The following is an 18501-nucleotide window of genomic DNA, read 5'->3' on the forward strand; positions in this document are numbered from 1 at the left end:
TCTTAACCACTTGCTTTGTAAAAAAAAAGTTTTTCCTCAAGTTGCCGTTGGTTCTTTTACCAGTCACCTTAAATTATGTCCCCTGGTTCTCGACCCTTCCGTCTATGGGAACAGTTTCCCCCCATCTACCCTATGATTCTGAACATCTCTATCAGATCTCCTCTCAACCTTCTCTAAATAAACTGCTGGTTAAGAAGATAACTTTACTATTCATTCAGGTCTTCAGCATAGATCATTAGGCACCGTAAACACTTGTTGAAGAGCCATTGATGTTTAAATTGATTGATCAACATCATTTCAATCCATTTGAGTCCATGGCACAGTAAATATTTTGGAGGTAGAGAGATCATCATGGTTGTTAATTGTGTTACAAAACCACACTTGAAAAGCCTTTAATGTGCCTTTCTCCTTTTGGTTTAAAAAGCATGTCCAAGAATAAAATTGGTGCTTGATTACCCATCCTGATAATGAACCTCAACGATAAGCAGCTTCTGAAAATAGCACTTTGTTTCCTATTTAACAAATACTATGAAGACTAAGGCATGTGCTACAACGAGTAACTATTATGCGGGAGGCCAATGTAAACAAGTTGCTTTTGGGAGTGCCAGATTTTCAGCCTGTGTTCACAGGTAAATTATGACAGCAAAGTTATGCACTCAATATTTTAGGGGGAGGAGGGAAATGTTAGAACCCTTTTGATCACTGTGGGTTCAGATTTTCTTTGGTTTTACCTTTGGCACCAGTAAACACGAGACACACTTTTGCTCCAATTTCATCCGTGGTACATTTTCAAACTGGCCACTAGGTCAAGGGACTGGTTATTCATCCTGTTGTCATGTATATTCCTAAAAGCATAGATTAATTTCTTGATGGGTGTTGACAATAGAGAGATTAATGATGTTTCTTTGCCATTGGGATGTAAATTTGGTGACTGGAAGCATGTTACTGATGAAGGTTCTGGTACCATGATCTTCATATGCTGTTTTAATGGGGAGACTCTGTTGTTTTACTGTAGATATATATTTAAGTAGTTTTAATATTTTTAAGAAATTATGGACTTTTGATACATTTTAATGTTTACTCTTTGCCCCTAAAGAAATTTCCACAAGATTGAGTTTAACCATTCCCTTCTTTGCCAGTAGTACTTAATACAGAGTCCCCTGCATTGACCCCACTATGCAACATTTTAAACTCGTATCTGTGAGCAGTGTGATATTATGTTTCTTTTGAGTTGGGCAGAATCATACTTAAAGATCATGCTCAACTCCCTGGTCTTTTTAGACTGCCTTGGCCCATGCCATTTGCACCAGACCATACTGTTCCAATGGGAAAAGGTCAGCAGCGATATTATATTCTGAGTGTACACAATATACAAAATGTACCTATCCTCAGTAACATTGAGTAGTTTGTAGTAACTTGGGTACCCAATGCTATTGACTTGCAGGGAACACTAAGCAGGTGCTGGCTTCAGTTCCAGCTCCACTGCAATACGCTGCAAGATTTCTCTGCAGCCAAGGGATGGGTCAGAATAGTCAATTCACAACATTGGATTGCAGAATTATCACAAGCAACTGCTCTTAACTCTTGGCATTTGTAATATATACTTGATCACTTTTCATGTGAAGGAAATGCTGAGCCCAACAACATGCCCCATTCTTTACCCTCCCCTAAATATCTCTGGTGAGAAGGTTTTGCTTTTAGCCTCTGTTGCTGTACGTATGTGTGTCTCTTTCTCTCTCCCCTTGGCACGCATGCTCCCTCCTTTACATGTGTGCTTTCTTACTCGCATTCACACGTTCTCAAGCACACAGAATTGGGCTTTTGTTTTGTCAGTTTTAAAAATTAGGAATGTTATTCTAATATACAGCTGTTTTCAGCATGTATCATGGGTGTTTCTGCTTGATGTATTTAATATATCAATATATGTATTGTAGTGTGCTGTGCAATCAAAATGAATGAAAAGCTGTTTCTATTTGGATCAGTGTTGTGCAGTTAGATAATAAATATGTGTAGTTCAAAATTAGTTGTGTCTTTGCACCACATTTAAACATTTTATGTGGACTCAGCAGCTGGTAATGTGGGTAAGTTTTAATTGCCGTAACTCGAGTAATTTGCAAACGAGTCACCTTGACGGTTTATGAATGGAAAGTTTTTTTTTAATGCCTTTCCTAACTCAGATGTTCTAAGAGAAGTTTGTGTAATGTCTTTACCACTGCCCCAGTTGAGTTATGGAACATCAGTTAACACAAGAGCAGAGCAAGAACCTGGAACATCCCAGGTGTACATTCCAGTGCAGTCAGATGTGGAACCATATAATTACCATCTGGATTGCAATCAGGAATTAATAATATACATTATTATTTACTGGAGAAGTTAGAAGACCATTTCTAAAGAATGTAACTTCAAAAGAACCATTTGGTTATTAAGACTGATGTCAGTTGAATGCTGTTTGGATTTTTGCTAATCTGAAATGATGGATCTCTGTTGAGGTGCAAGTTTTACCTTTCCTCAACTTTCCTTTCCTGACTGAAGCTGCTGTAGGTTTAAAGGTACTGGCCATTTTCTAGTCCAGTGCCATTCTTCATGTGTGAGCTGAGACAATATCAGGTGTGGGGGAGGTTTGTAGCCAATAATGTTGTTTTACAATCTTCTGCAAGATGTGAGAAATTGTAACATGATGTGGGTACTTTTGGGGAATGGGAATATTTTTGTATTGAAATTACCCCTTCCTTTAGTAATGTTTGGTTCAGAAAATTATATAGTAAATTTTCCTTCCATGCTCACAGAAGTGGGGAGAGATTTGTTGACTACTCTGTCTACAAGCATTAACTTGTACCCTTGTTCTTCATTACATGTTTAAATTTACTTGCTTAAACTTAAAGTACCCTATTTAATTATTAGCTGTGAACTGCTCTTTCAAAATTGGGAGCTGGATGGCATTTCTTTGCTGCCTGACAAGTTTGGACATCAGCTGTAGTGTCCGGTTACATTTGTTTGTCCATTGTAGTTTTTAATGGCATGGCGCTAGTTTTTAACTAAATAATGTTCCTTGCAGATTGAGCAAGTTGATATTTTTTGCACAGGACAAATATTAGGTTTTGTGAGAATTTGAAGATTTTTTTTTAAATCCAGGTTTTATACTCTCTGCACCATGAGAAATTGTAACATGATGTGGATACTTTTGGGGAATGGGAATATTTTTGTATTGAAATTATCCCTTCCTTTAGTAATGTTTGAGATATCTGTCCATGAACATGGTGCGTGCCTTTTGAACCTAGTAAAGCTAAAACATCTAAATTCGAGTTTTATTAAACTTAACTTTACTGGATGAATTGCCACATTTACTTAGTAAACCTTATGAGTCAGTTCCACGTAAATTGCCAAGATTTTAGTTCCACGTAAATTGCCAAGATTCAGGGTGTTATTAGACACACTAGAATTGCCTGCAATAATATGCAAAGGATATCATACTCCCAAACCAGGATAGCAGTATGCAGTCCATGTCAAGAGCTGACTTCAATGCTGTTTTTTTTAATCTGTCTCCAAAATGATGGATTCAGGCCAATGTTCAAGCTCTGGAAACTCCTGAAAAGCATAAAATCAAATATGTTTTATGTCACCATCACAAAGCAACAAGAAATCTATCCTCATAAGCACTGTTGCATGATCAGAAGAATTTTAACAAAAGCTACTGACTTGGATTTACAGAAGGTTAAGACCTGCCCTTATTTAACAACTGTTTGGTGATAGCTTAGCTGTTTCATGTGAAACAGCTGTTTTCACTCAATGGATTTTTTTTCCTTCCCACTGTCTATAGGGAAATTCCCACTGGAATTCCCAGGACAATCAATTGTGTTGACAAATTGCCAGATCTCCCAGTACCAATGTTTCTGCCAGAATATTAACAGAATCACAGAATTGTTATGGTGCAGAAGGAGGCCATTCGGCCCATCGTGTCTACACCGGCTCTCTGAGCATTTTAACTCAGTGCCAATCTCCTGCCTTTTCCCAATAACCCTGCACATTGGATGATTATTTAAATAGAAACAATGCCCTCTTGAATGCCTCAATCAAACCTGCCTCCACCACACTTCCAGGCAAGGCATTCCTAACCCTAACTACATGCTGTGTGAATAAGTTTTTTTCTCACCTCCCATTTGCTTCTTTTGCAAAGCATTAAAACTGTGCCCTCTGGTTCTCGATCCATTTACAAGCGAGAACAGTTTCTCCCTATCTACTCTGTCCAGATCCCTCCTGATTTTGAAAACTTCTATCAAGTCTCCTCTTGGCCTTCTCCTCTCTGAGGAAACCAGTCCCAACTTCTCTGATCTTTCCTCGTAACTGAAGTGTCTCATCCCTGGAACCATTCTCATAAACCTCTTCTGCACTCTCTCCAGTGCGTTCACATCTTTCCTATAGTGTTTATTGAGCACAAGTACCAACAGGTTCCTTACAGGTTAAGACAGAAAGTCCATGCTAAGACTGAGCTCTGGGTTTAGGATTTAGTTAATTCTCATCACCAGACTTTTCCAGTGGTCCACACAAGTGAATTTATGTGCACAATATTTTCTCAAAAATTGTTGTGCCACCTGTTGTGTGCAATGGTTTATGTGGATTCTGTTTTGCTAAAAGGCTTAAAATGCTGGAAAGCTAAAGATACTCATGATAAACATGGTCAGATGCATCCATTCTGGTTATATTAATCATAAGTGTCAGCTTGGCTCAGCCAGTAGTACCCTTGCCTCTTGAGTTCAAGCCTTGACTTGGCCACATAAGTGTTGTCAGAGACCTGTCTTGGATAAAACATGACCTGCTCCAAGAAAATGTAAGTTATCCCATGGTACTATTCAAAGAAGAGGAAGGCATTCTCTTGATACCCTGACCAAAATTTCTCCTTAAGCCAACAGAATGATTGGTCATTCATTTATTGTTTGTGGGATCTTGCTGTGTCCACATTTGGTGCCATATTTGCCGACCCAGCCTCAAAGCAGCTATTGATTGTAAAATGCATTTGGGTGACCTGAGGATATGATAGTGTTGTGCAAATTCATTCTTCACTCCACCTAGACTGTACATCTTGTCTGCTTATTTTGGTTACTGTGCAGTATCATCATCTGTTTTTAACCTCAGAACTAGAAGATCTGCTTGGGGCCAACTATTATAGAGACTGTTAGGTGTGATAAATGTATTGTTTAATTTCAGATCTGTTGTATATAATTTTACATTCTGGTGGATAATCTATAAAACTTCTTTAAACAAATAATTTATTTAACTATTGGAATTAACTGTGCTATTCTAGATTTGGCAATACAGTTTTATCTAGTTGAATTTTTATATACCAAAGTGTGTTTTTTCTTGGAATATGCTTAAAAACGGATGTTGGAAAATGATTGCAGTCCTTTTTTCCAGGGGAAGCAGCTGTTGAAGTCTCCTCGTCACTGCTCATACTGTCTGGGTGCAGCTTAGTTTTCCTCATCATCCTGCTCGTGAACTGTGCATCCTGCTGTAAACAGGCAGAAATAAATTTCAAGGTGAGCACATAGGATGCACCTTAGTTGCTCTGATTTATTTCTAATCAGCTACCAAGTTATTTATTGATTGTGACAGTGAAGCTGCTTACGCAGTGTGTTGGCAGTATATTACATAAATGGAATTTGAGTTGCATAGCCTCACACTGATTACAGCAGGCTGTTTCAGGAGTGTCACTTCACAACTTAGATTTTCAACTCCGTTTGATTCAGATTATTTTTCTGTCATCTGTGATTGCCAGCCATGGGGGCAAGTCTGAGATCATCTGTTACTCATTCCAGTCTACTAATTTGTTTGATTTTTTTTTGGGGGGTGGGGATCTGTAATTATTGATTTATATTTCACCTTATGCAGGAATATTACTTGTGTCAGAAACTTGGATTCAGGTTACATAGGGTGAAACCTCTTCAAACAGGCAGGATGTCTCAGTTGTAGAAATATACGCTGTCTATACACTGTCTGATTCCAGTTTATTAAAAAGCCAGAGCAGAGACAGAACTGATGAAAAACAATCAGAAGGTCAAATAAAGTCAAAAATTTCACTTTAAGAAGTTCACAAATCAATTGCACTGAAGAATTTTTGCCGTGATGTATGGCACAAAAGATGTGGTGCATTACAATGTGATTTACAACATTGCAGTTTTACTGAAAATAGTGCAAGAAAGTGTATTCTAATGGAAATAATGACCTTTTAAATGATAGCAAACCTCACTTATTTGAATTTCAGGAATTTGAAGATGATAATCTTGATGAAGAAAATGATTTCATACCACCAGCAGAAGACACTCCTTCACCTCCAGCACCCACTGAAGTTTACACACTTAGAGTTCCAAATATTGTACTTTCTACTCCAACACAGCTTCAATCATCTAAGACACAAGGTATGAGCTGGCCTGCATTTCAGACAATCTTTCACTTTTGTAACAAGATTGGTTAAATGGCACTAAGCATTGCTTGACGCGTTGGAGTTCAGTTCTTGTTTTTAATTGCATACATTGATTTGAAATAAGTTGAAATTTACTGCAGTAATATTTTTGTGCGTTCAGCAGTGAGTCAGCAAGGTTATCTCGGTGGATAGCTGAGTCATGCAGACCAGGAAGATCCCAGGTTCACTCCTTGGGTTGTACTGAAATAGCTGATTTCAGCTAGGGTGGTGATATTGGTGTTCCAGTGAACTCGCCCAACCTGTTTTAGGGAGAGCCACATTTTTCAGGGTTCCCATTCCTGATTTCCATTAAGAAAGGGCAAATAAGGATGGGCAATAAATGCTGGCCTAGCCAGCAAAGCCCACATCCCATGAATGAATAAAAAATAAATCCATGCTGTTCGTGTGGGGATGTCAGCTGTTGGCAGAATCAAATTGTCTGTGATGCTCCCAGCAGCTGTCTAATCTGCCAAAATGGTCACTGGAGCAGATACTGCTAGCAATCACCAAGGCCACCAGTTTGCTCTTTCTATGCGAATATTTGGATGAAGTTGCTGACTGAAGTCCCTGGAACACAAGTTAAGAATCCTGGAAAAATCTCTGGATAATCCCAAATTGTTGGTAATTTCAGAATATCATGTAATAAAAGAAAACTTTTGAGTGAAAGTGGCCGTAGAATTGTCATGCGTGTGGCTTTATCCCAACAAGGAGTCAGCCTCTGAAAGGGAGAGTGAGGAAATAGAAGTCACATTGGGGTGGAGGGGGTCTTATTTTTACCAAATCTTTTGTTTTATTCAGGACAGCAAAGCCAATGAACTGGCATTCGTTGCTTGAGTAATTGCTATCAACATGCCTGAAAATTTTAACTTTTGATAATCAAAACTCCTTTAAACTCAGTTGCCTTTGAATTGTGTGTAGCTTGGCAAATTATACTTCAGAACAATAGCAGTACACTAAGTAACATTAGTGTATAAAGAAACAATGTGAATATATAAAATAAATACTTGAAAAGCATACTACTCTGAAGTCTGTGAACTTAAATTTCATTGATCCAGGGCAATTTTTCACTATGCCACTAAATATATTAAAAGCAGGGTTGTCAGAAACATCTAGTTACGTGAAAAGGAAACACATTTTTATTAAAATTAAAGATTTATCTACAGGAGATAATTATATCAGATGAATTTGAAGCGAATGAGAATGTTACAATATTTTCTGAACTAAGTGAAGTTGACTGCTTTTGTAAAAGGGCTTCACAGTTCTGCAGTTATGCAGCTTTCAGATATTTCAGATCGTGGCCTAATTCAAATATAAGTGGAAGGCTGGTGATTTAAGAGAGGTTATCTACCAGCTGCATAATCTTTCTCGTCCTATAAATACGGAAAGTATATTGCATTGATTTTAAAGGTTTGAGCATTCGTTTTTGGAAAAAAAATTCCTTTGCAACGTGAATTAGTTTTTGGCGAAGATTCCAGCAGTTGCCTCACTCTTCTAGCCCACTATGGCCATTAAACTATTCTGTACCAAGTTGTGATCTTACAATATATTGGAAGTTGACTTTTTTTGTTTGTATCTTTTCTACAGAATTTTATTCAGGTGAAAGCGCTGAATCTTCACAAAATTTGCAGCATGAACAGAAATACAAACCCACACTTTCCTGGAAGCAGTTATGCTGATAAAAGCATTACTTTCATTGTGTAATTAGGTGGTACGAGAAAACAGCCCGGCTTTGAACTATAGAAAATAGCAGTGGTGTCACCAGTTAAATGTATGCTAAGGTGCAGGTTGGGCTGGTTGAACAAGGCTGTTGCCTTGAACCCTCTGTAAACTTGGAGCTCATTCAAAAATTGTGCCTGTATTCTAATTAACACAATCCTATTCATCCATCACCCCACTGTGCATGCAGATCTACAGTAGCACCAAGTCTACAACACCTCCTATATTAAAATTCTCTTTGTTTTCAAATCACTCCATGGCCTTGGCCCCCACTTATCTCTCTAGTTTCCCCCAGCCCTATAATCCCCTACGATACCTGTGCTCCTCCCATTCTGGCCTTTTGTGCATCTTTGCTTCATTGGCAGCTGTGCCTTCAGATGCCAGGTCCCTAAACTCTGGAATTGCCCCTCTTACCCCTCTCCCTTTGTTTACTACAGTCTTTAAAGCTAACCTTCTTGACCAAGCATTTAGTCACCTGTCCGAATATCCTTGTGTGATTTGTTTCAAATTTTGTTTGCCCCTGTGAAGCACCTTGGAATATTTTACTACGTCAAAGGCACTATATAAATGCAAGTTGTTATTGCAAACCAGTAGACATAGGTTATATTTGAATCCGATGGAAGTACTGTTTTTCCTTTTTTTTTTAAGATCCATGTTGCTTATTGTGGATTTCCTTTCTGGTCCCTAAAAGCCTTTGCAGTGGAAAGGCATGACATCTTGACTTTTGGCACAGTTTCACCGTAAACATCCCACTGTATGCTATTGTCACTTTGCAGCTTCCTTTTGAGTACATAGGACGTATGTACTTAATTGGAAAGATGGACCATTCTAGTGACTGAAATATTTTTTCCCTCTTATATTTATCCTTTAATCAAGCTCCTCATTCAAAATATTTTTTCAAAAAATGTTTTTTTTTTGGAATTGTTTATAGATATGTTCAAATCAGTAATGATTTGTTCTATTAGAATCCAAAATTTATAAATAACATGGACCTGCGTAATGTTTCATGCAATCCAAATTTTTGCTTAGGCTATTTTTACAGAATGTTGCAGTGGCAAAGTACTGGACACATTTGTAACCGCTGTCTGCACATTTCCTTTGTCTTGATCTATTCATCATGGACGTGGAAGTCGTCTTTTCTCTTCCTCCCCTCGCCCCTTCTCCTACCCTCCCTACACCTTTAGAAATTGTTCAGAACTTTTCTGATATCCTGCTGCTCTGTACAATTCATCTAAAACTAGAGGTGCAAATTCAAAATGTGAAACTTGGGGTTTGGAAAATTGTTGAAAATTAAAGTTGAACATCTTCCTGTTAGTGCATTTTTATAAATATAGTTGGTCATTTTTTTTTGCATTTTACAGGAGTATCCAAAGCATCTCTTGCACGTCATCGTCTTAGCTACATCCAAGAAATTGGAAATGGCTGGTTTGGTAAGGTAAGCACAGCTTTTACAAGCTAAAGATGACAACCCCAAAGTGGTTTTAATCGGAACGTGCTCTACATAATAATACCCTGGATCTGGGTCGTTAACTGTGATTCAAACATCTGCTAGAAAAGGCAAAATTTGCACCATAGGTGTTGATTGTTCATGTAAATAAAACTGCATATTAAGTCAAGTTATAGGATTTTTAAATTGTTGGAATCAATCCGAGATGTGTAACCATTGAAACTAGGTCTCATACCTGATTTCCATTTATATTGCCAAGCATGATTAAGCCATTGAAATTAATTGCAGGTGTCCCAACTTCTGATAGGGGCAGGATATTCTTCTAATTATGTCTGAATACAGTAACTTTCAATGGGACAGGGTGCTGCAGTGGGTTATAAAATGTCCCCTCAGTTACACCTCGCCACCACCATCTCAAGGGCAATTTGAGATTGGCAATTAATGCTGGCCTTGCCAGTGATGCCCACGTCGCATGAAAATTTTTTTTTAAAGTCTCCGAGTACCAGGGTCCTGTGTGGCATTAATGGAGACATACTTAATCCAGTTAATAGTTTCTTAGTGGGCTTATACCCCTTGAATTAATATGGCAGGAACAGGCAGTATCATTCAAGGTTCGTTAGACAAGGTCAGAGAAAAATTGTCATTGCTGTAGAAGAGGGTGCTCTGTGGAAGGTCAGCATTTATTGTTCAACCTTGATTGTGTTTGAAAAGCTGCCTTAAATTCTAACTGAGCAGTTTTGTAGGCCATTTCAGAGGGAAGTTAAGGATCAACCACATTCCTATGGGCCTGGAGTTGTGTCATAGGCTAGATTGGGTATGGGACTGCAGATTTCCTTCTCTAAAGGACTTCAATGAACCAGATGAGTTTTTATGACAATCTGGTAGGTTCATGGTTACCTTCTATTGTGGATAACTAGTTTTTAAAAAAAATTTCAGGTTTATTTACTTAACTGAATTTAAATTCCCCAGCTACCGTGCCAGGATTTGAAGCTATGACACATCCGATGGTAAAGGCTGAGTTGTTCAAATCCCAGAGGGAAACTTGAAACAACTGTCATAATCCATTTTTGCAATTTGTAATTTTGAGATGCGGACTTTGAATTCAGTAGGAATAGTCTTGTGGTTTTTATATAAAACTAAAACATTTATTAATTTAACAACAAACTAAACACATAACAACAAACTAAACACATACACATATCTACAAATTACTGCTATAATAACTTTTTAACAAATCCCCAAATTAATCACCCCCAGGTAAATCTCCACTAAGGCAACAGTAACCCATAAACTTTAAATAGACACCAGGCAAAGCACATTTGACCTTATGAATTCCAAATGAGTCTAGTTGGTTGGAGGCATACAGGCTGATTAGGTCTTAAATGCCTCTACCTTACACACAGAAACTCATTTCTTTATACACCTAGCTTTCCCTTTTGAATGTAAATTTTCCATTGTATCACTAGGTCTTTTGAACTTCAGCTGTTCTAACAATAAAACCCCTTTCATATCACCAATTTTATTAGTAAACTGAAAAAATAAGCACATTGTTTGGCTTCTAGCTAGGTTCAAGATTTTACCTGCAGTCTTAAATGGTTTATTCAACAAATGCAAATTAACACTTTACCTTACTGTTCTCCTTACTGTTCACCCAATTAACATCTCAAAACTACTATACATCAAAGCACCCAGACACAGACCCCCACTAAAATTCTATTTTAATAAATAATTTCCAATAACATTATACACATTAATATCTCTTTGTGACAAGCTCGTGTCTCTGGATCATTAGCCAAAGAATGAAAGTGAATGCAAACTCAGTGGAACACTGTTGATTCTTATGTGATTGAACATAATTTAGCCTTCAAGCCTTACAGACCAGTTCTGAATACATTGGTTGACATTGTGTTGCAGTGCTTAGTGAAATACCTTAAATCCATTATTTTGGTTCTAAAATAAGGTTGCAGTACAAATACAAATCTATAAATTTGCCAGTGCAAGCGTTATAAGTAAAAAGTTTGCAGGACTATGGGGAAAGAACAGGAGCAGTGGGACTAATTGGAGAGTTCTTTCAAAGAGCTGGCATGAGCACGATGGGCATTTTGTGTTCTATAATTTGGTGGATATATAAATTAAATTAAAATATAGGTTTGTACTTGTCATGTGCAGTGTAAACCATTTAATCTTTTTTGAACAAGCCCACAACAATTTGTTGGCTTTGTAGCATTTTGATTGTTCTGTACGATTTTGATAATATATGTTTACTGGCGTGACATAAATGTAGCTCAATCAAACTGTGTTTTAAATTAAATGCGGAAGGTTCAAGCTCTTAAAATTGATGTTTTTTTTAAAATACTTTTTTTGATGAGGCACTTTACAGCCTTTGGGACACAATATTGAGTTTAACAACTTCAAGTCATAATCTCTGTCTCCCTTTCCTTATTGTTTTTGGATAGTAGATGATTCTGGTTTTCCCTTCTAGAGCCAAATTTTGGATACTTGTCCTATTACCATTTCCTTTTGCCTGGCACCATCATCCCTTTTGCTATTTAATCTCTCCCATCTCCCACCCCATTTTAGACCTTCCTGTTTGCGCTCCCCACCACCACCCTACCCCCTGCTGACTCTCCCTGCACCACCCCCAACCTTTCCGCCCTCTATACTTACTTAAAACCTGTTACTCCTCTAACTTGTTCTGATGAAAGGTTGCAGACAAAACATTTACCCTTTTTCTCTCTCCACAGCTGCTGCCAGACCTGCTGAACATTTTCCATTTTTATTTCAAAATTGCAGCACCTGCAGTATTTTGCTTTTGTTTTAAATGCTGTGGATTGTCATTAGGTAGATTTTGAGAGTTTGTTTTGTTGTGATTTTCAAATAAGATCAGCATTAGTATTTTTACTTAGGAACTTGTCCCAGTCAGGCAAGGATGGGTCACAGCATTCCTGATTTATGCCTATTTCCTGTTGTTGTCCTTCACTGAGGATGAAGGCTTAGTCACCCAAGCTGTGTGATGTGGACTTGGCAGAGAAATGTACAAACATCCTTTGTCACTTGCTACAACGACCTTGTCCTTTTCCACATTCTATGTAATCAAGACTGTACATGGGAAATTGGGAACTTCCCGTTTCAGAGAATTGAAGTGTATAAAAGTACTTTTCTACATACTTTTGAAAGGTTCTTCTTGGAGAAATCTACGAGGATGCCAGTTTAGCCAGAGTGATTATTAAAGAACTGAAAGCGAATGCAAGCTCAGCAGAGCACCGTCGATTCCTTAAAAATGGAGAAGCTTACAGGTTCGTTGTATTTTACATTTCTGTACTTCAGGTGGGTGTGAAGGTGGGGAGGAATCTAGGGGAATAGGGTAGGAAGGTGTAGTTAAGTTGGAAAATTAGCCATGAAGTTATTGAATGCCAGTAGACTGTGGTGTGATATGCCTACTCCTCCTGTTTCGCTAAAATTAAGGCTCTGTAGTTTTCTGCACAACTTGAAGTCAAAGACTTTTGACTTGCCTACACAGGCATAATTAAAAATGGAAGTGCGGGGAATGAAGGCACTTCATGTTGTGATTCTATCAGACTATAGACATTATTGAAATTAAAATGATTCACTAGAATTAAAGTTTGTTTTTATAAATTAATTCTTTTCAGAGTGAATAATTTGGGAATGATCTTTGTGCAGTTAGGCTTTTTGATATTAAATTCATCCTATAGTAAAACTTCTTTCGTTGGGTAAATGTGAAAATTAAGGTGATTTAAACCAGACTTTTGGCTTCTTTCATTGGTGCCTATATTAAGAATGATACACTGCTGTGTACTTGTCTAATGAATTGAAACTGCTTTAGCAGATGTAAGATATTTGTCAGACTTTTGTTTGGAACTTTCATTGTACATGTAGAAGTCATATCCCCCCTCATGAAATTGCTTTCGTACCCAAGAGCAAAGTGATAGACCAGTTTTGCAATGACCCATTGTTCCTACACTGTTCTCATCAAACTTATTGTCAAATGATTAACACACATGTTTACTGTAATAAAATGCACTAAAACAGGCTATATTAAATGCTTTGTTTCTGTAATGCGCAATGGGGTTTCTTATTAGATAAAGTGGGGTATTGCAAAGACTGAACAGATGTTGTCAAGAGGTGATAAACAGAATTGTGCATCACACATGTTCAGAGTATGGAACCTTTTCTTGCATTATCCTTTATTGAACTTAATTACAGAAGGGAGCAAATGCATGATAATTTTTGTCATCAAAATTACAGTGAAAGTGGTTGAAATATACCCTTACATTTGGATCTTTTTATCACTAGAGACCTCTGCAGGACTCTGTTCACATAAAACCTGCTCTGTAAGCACAATGTCTTGAGGTTTTGTGATATGGTTGTTCTGCAAAAGTGATGCTGGTAGCTGGAATGATATATCAACAAGATTGGTATAATAAACAATCAAAATAGTTTATAAAGTTAGATGGAGAGTAAGGTGCAAGAATTGTTTTGCGTGAAACCACTTTTGCATGCGAGTCTTAATCATTATTTCTAATTATAGGGTTTTGCAGCACCCAAATGTCCTTCACTGCTTGGGACAATGTGTGGATGCTGTTCCTTATCTGTTGGTGTTTGAATTTTGTCAGCTGGTAAGTAAACAACCAGTTGTTGGTGCATTTAACTTTCCGATATTGTCCGCAACAATGTTTCTAGCGCTTTCCATCCCTTCTAATGGAGGGAGATGTTATTTTTCTTCAAATCTGTATTAGGTAGTAGCAGAAGTAGGCTACATGCAGCAAAAAACACAGTACCAGTCAAAACAGGCTCCAACATGGTTTTGAATCTCTCATGCATGTTTTAGGGCTGCATCTACATACTTCCCATTCTTGAGTGTTGATTCAATTTGTCCTTAAAGCAGCTGGTCAGAGGAGGGGCCTGCTGGATATCTTCCAGTTATGAGACCTGACATGTCAAGTCACAACCAGATGTTTTCTGACCTTAAACAATGTAAATATTCCCATAGGGAAGAGATGTATTAAGTATTTTCCTAACCAACCTTATGGGAAATACTTTGCATTGATGGCACTGTCATCCCAGAGTGATTTGCCTTTTGGTGCTTTAGATTTCCCCAATTAACTTGCATTTATTGAACGCTTTAAAGCTGTTAAGCAACACACATTTAGCATTCTTAATAATTAACAATTTTTTGCAATTGTTGCTTTTGCATATTCACAGTATAGAAAGTTGAGAATGTAATATATGCAAGAAAGTTATAATTTTGTCGAAGGATCAGTTGAGATCGTAACTTAGAAGAAAGCATTTGAGCAGTTTTTGAATGTACTGTTAATCTTAATATGAAATTATGGCCTTATCCATTCTGCCAATTTAATATTCTTCCACCAATAAGTTAAAACTATGTTGAGTTACAAATTATGCCAGAACTGTGAAGAATGAGTCAGTATTGTAATGTGAAGGCAATTGTGGGTGTTTGTGTGATTCACAGGATGATTCAGTGAACATTTAACAATTCTAAAGCTAAATGTCAAGTGAGGTTCAGATGCAGAAAATACATGCTGATTAACCATTGTGCATTTTTAAAATTTGCCATCAGCTACCTGATGTGTGTGAACTTTATTTTTGAATTACCATACCAGTTCTATAGAGTGATTTTACTTTCAGTTAAGTGGAACTTGGGCATCACTTGACATTTTTCACATATATATGTAAGAATTTGTCATGTCAAGTAATACATGATTTTGAAAAAATGAATTTTATTTTCCAGTTGACATTTTTTTTCGAAGGAGTTATTTACACACAGGTGGAATTTTGTCTATTTCAATCATTTTTGTTACGTTCTTTTACTTGCATCTCAGTGACCAGTACAGGACACTGCTGCAACTTGGCATCCTCTCCGAATATTATCGTGGGTGTTAGGGTCACGTCAAATGGTGCAATTAGCATTGCGCCAGGTTAAGGGAGCAGTGGGCTGGGTACACTACAATACATCAACTTATATGCAACATTGTACTGTAAGTTAACTCTACTACTGTCATTCTATTTTCCTCTTCGGTTTTGAAGATGAACATACATCATGATTGATTTGCAAATGTGTACAAGTTAGTGGGCAAAAGTAAAAACTGTATGCATAAAAGTAAGGATGTATGCTTCAGTTATACAGAGCATTGGTGAGACCACACTGTGTGCAGTTTTGATTTCCTTATTTATGGAAGGATATAAATGCATTGGAGGTGGTTCAGAGGAGGTTTATTAGATGGATACCTGGAACGAGTGGGTTGTTTTATGAGGAAAGGTTAGACAGACTGGGCTTGTTTCCATTGGAGTTTAGAAGAGTGAGGGATGACTTGATAGAAGTATATAAGGTCCTGAATGGTATTGACAAGGGGGACATGGAAAGGATGTTTCCTCTTGTGGGTGAGCCCAGAACTAAGGGGCACTGTTTTAAAATTAGGGTCTGCCCTTTTAGGACTGAGATGAGGAGAAATTTTTTCTCTGAGGGTTGTGCGACTTCTTTCTGCCTCAGAAGGCAGTGCAAGCGGCGTCTGAGAATATTTTAAAGGCGGAGGTAGATAGATTCTTGTTAAGCAAGGGAATCAAAGGTTATTGGGGGTAGATGGGAATGTAGAATTTGAAACACAAACAGATCAGCCATGATCTTATTGAATGGTGGAGCAGACGCGAGGGGCTGAATGACCTACTTCTGCTCCTATTTCATAGGTTAATATACAAACGTAACAGCCAAGCGCCAGCTCTAGGTCAAAATATGTGACCTTCAATAAATCAGTGCTTATTTCAGTCTTTGAAGCATAATTAAATCAAAGGTTATCGGGGGTAGATGGGAATGTGGAATTCAAAACCCAAACAGATCAGCCACGATCTTATTGAATGGCAGAGCAGGCTTGAGGGGCCAAATGGCCTACTTCTGCTCCTATTTTGTATGTTTGTATATTTCCCTCACGAGCTTAATTAAAGCTTTTGTTGTGAGCTTAGCCAAACAATTTAATCAGTCTTTGAATTCCTTCCTCTATGGTGAAGATTTCACTGCATTTGTGAAGTCTTCAATATATGAATTAGAAAGCAAAATACTGACCTCGTTTCAAGGGATATAATGTTTTTGGTAGAAGACCATAGTTTCCCCTGCTGGTTTCTTTAGGATTGGAACTTGCTTACTTGGATGTGAAGAATTCAGCTTCTTAGTGCACTTCACCCCCCCCCCCCCCCCCCCCCCCCCCCCCGTATTGAAGGAGATCTTGAATGATATCTGTATCAGGTACACAAAGCAAATCGCACATAAAGGTGTTGAGTGCATACCCTGTTTACACAGAATTGTTACAGCGTAATAGGAGGCCACTTAGCCCATTGTGTCTGCACCAGCTCTCCAAATGAGCAGTTAACCTAGTGCCATTTCCCTGATATCTCCCCTTTAACCCTGTACATTCTTCCTTTTCTGATAACAGTCTAATTCCCTTTTGAATGCCTTGATTGAACCTGCCTCCGTCACGCACTCAGGCAGTGCATTCTAGACCGTAACCACTTGCTGCATGAAAAAGTTTTTGCTCATGTTGCTATTGCTTTTGTTTGGATTGCTTATTAAGCCCATGCTTATTCTATTTCTAAAGTCTGTTGAATGCATTAGAAAATAAAATGTACATGGTTTGGTTGTGAAAGAATCGCAAGCTGTAGATGCAGAGTCTACATAATTTAATTCAAAAATGTCATTTTGGAGAGTTAGCAAACCAAAAGAAAGAAGGGGAAGAAAACAGCCAAAAATGACCAGTTACTCTTTTAGCTTATTAGAGTATTGCAGCAGGTGGTGATGATAGCTAGCATGAAAGAGTCCATTCTAACCAGTTGATATGTCATCTGAGTATTAGACATCAAGTGCTTGAGGCTCTTGAACATTACCAGTCACAAACATCTGGCTCAAAGGCATCGTTGATAACTATCCTCTTCTTTTCATTTCTTCCACCTCTTCCTTTAGCAACTTTTATTTACCTTTCCTAAAGCATATTACTGAGCCTGATGCACTTTTGTTGATGTTAAGTTATATAGTCGGCAATTTTTTAAGCACAAAAGTGATTGAGATATTCATTTAAAAATTTTTTTTACACTAAGTTATATGTACCTACCAAGTTAGCAACAATATGCTCAAATCTGTGTGCAACAAAAACATGGATTTTGCATACAGGATTTTTTTGTTGTACAAGTTTAGTGTAATAAGCCTTGCACAAGTATGCTGTCTTTTTTTTACTGCTCCTTAGTAATCAGCCAGTGATTTGCAGGGAGGTGGTGGTGGATGATGGTGAGCAAGCAGGATTTTTTTGGGGTTGAATGGGTCCAAGATTATGCACCTGGTGATGGAAGGTGGTCACCAGGTCTGTGGGTTAATTTGGTAACAAACCAAGCATATCCGCAGTTTTCCACGTCATTGGTGGTCCTTCATCTGTCACTCTGGCTCATTAGTGGAACCTGTAGGAGCACTGGGATTCTTGCCCCTTTGCTCCAGATAGTCTAGTGATTCAACATCCTAATTTGGCTTAATTGAATGAATGGTAGCAAGCTTCAATTCAATTTCACTTTATTGTCCATACGGAAATTCATTTCCGGTACGTTGCTCGTTCATTCAAAAATTACATATAAATGAGTAACAATAAAAGGAAAGAAAATTAACCTATCACAGAAGTCTAACTTTAATTAACTATGCCAATGCATTAAAGTAACTGGTATTTTGTACTAGTAAGGTGAATGGTTTAACTAATTAAACTCCAAACCTGCAGTGGGGATGGAAGGTTCTTGCCAAACTCTGCTTAAGCAAGGATAACTGGGACGTTCGTACAGGGAGAGGAGGAAGGAGAATGTACACTATATGGGCAATAAG

General features: G+C 37.8%; 1 protein-coding gene across 2 annotated transcripts in view; it reads left to right on the forward strand.

The window, feature by feature from the left end:
• Window positions 1-18501, forward strand: part of lmtk2 (lemur tyrosine kinase 2) — a 112343-nt gene that overhangs the window by 28144 nt on the left and 65698 nt on the right. For both annotated transcript variants that reach the window (XM_078558866.1, XM_078558867.1), the window contains exons 2-6: window positions 5410-5531; window positions 6257-6410; window positions 9532-9605; window positions 12795-12913; window positions 14167-14254. In XM_078558866.1, coding sequence (XP_078414992.1) covers window positions 5410-5531; window positions 6257-6410; window positions 9532-9605; window positions 12795-12913; window positions 14167-14254 — 557 coding nt within the window. The remainder of the gene's footprint in view (window positions 1-5409; window positions 5532-6256; window positions 6411-9531; window positions 9606-12794; window positions 12914-14166; window positions 14255-18501) is intronic.

Source organism: Cetorhinus maximus, chromosome 15 (assembly GCF_964194155.1).
Source record: "Cetorhinus maximus chromosome 15, sCetMax3.hap1.1, whole genome shotgun sequence".
In the NCBI taxonomy this organism is placed as follows: Eukaryota; Metazoa; Chordata; class Chondrichthyes; order Lamniformes; family Cetorhinidae; genus Cetorhinus; species Cetorhinus maximus.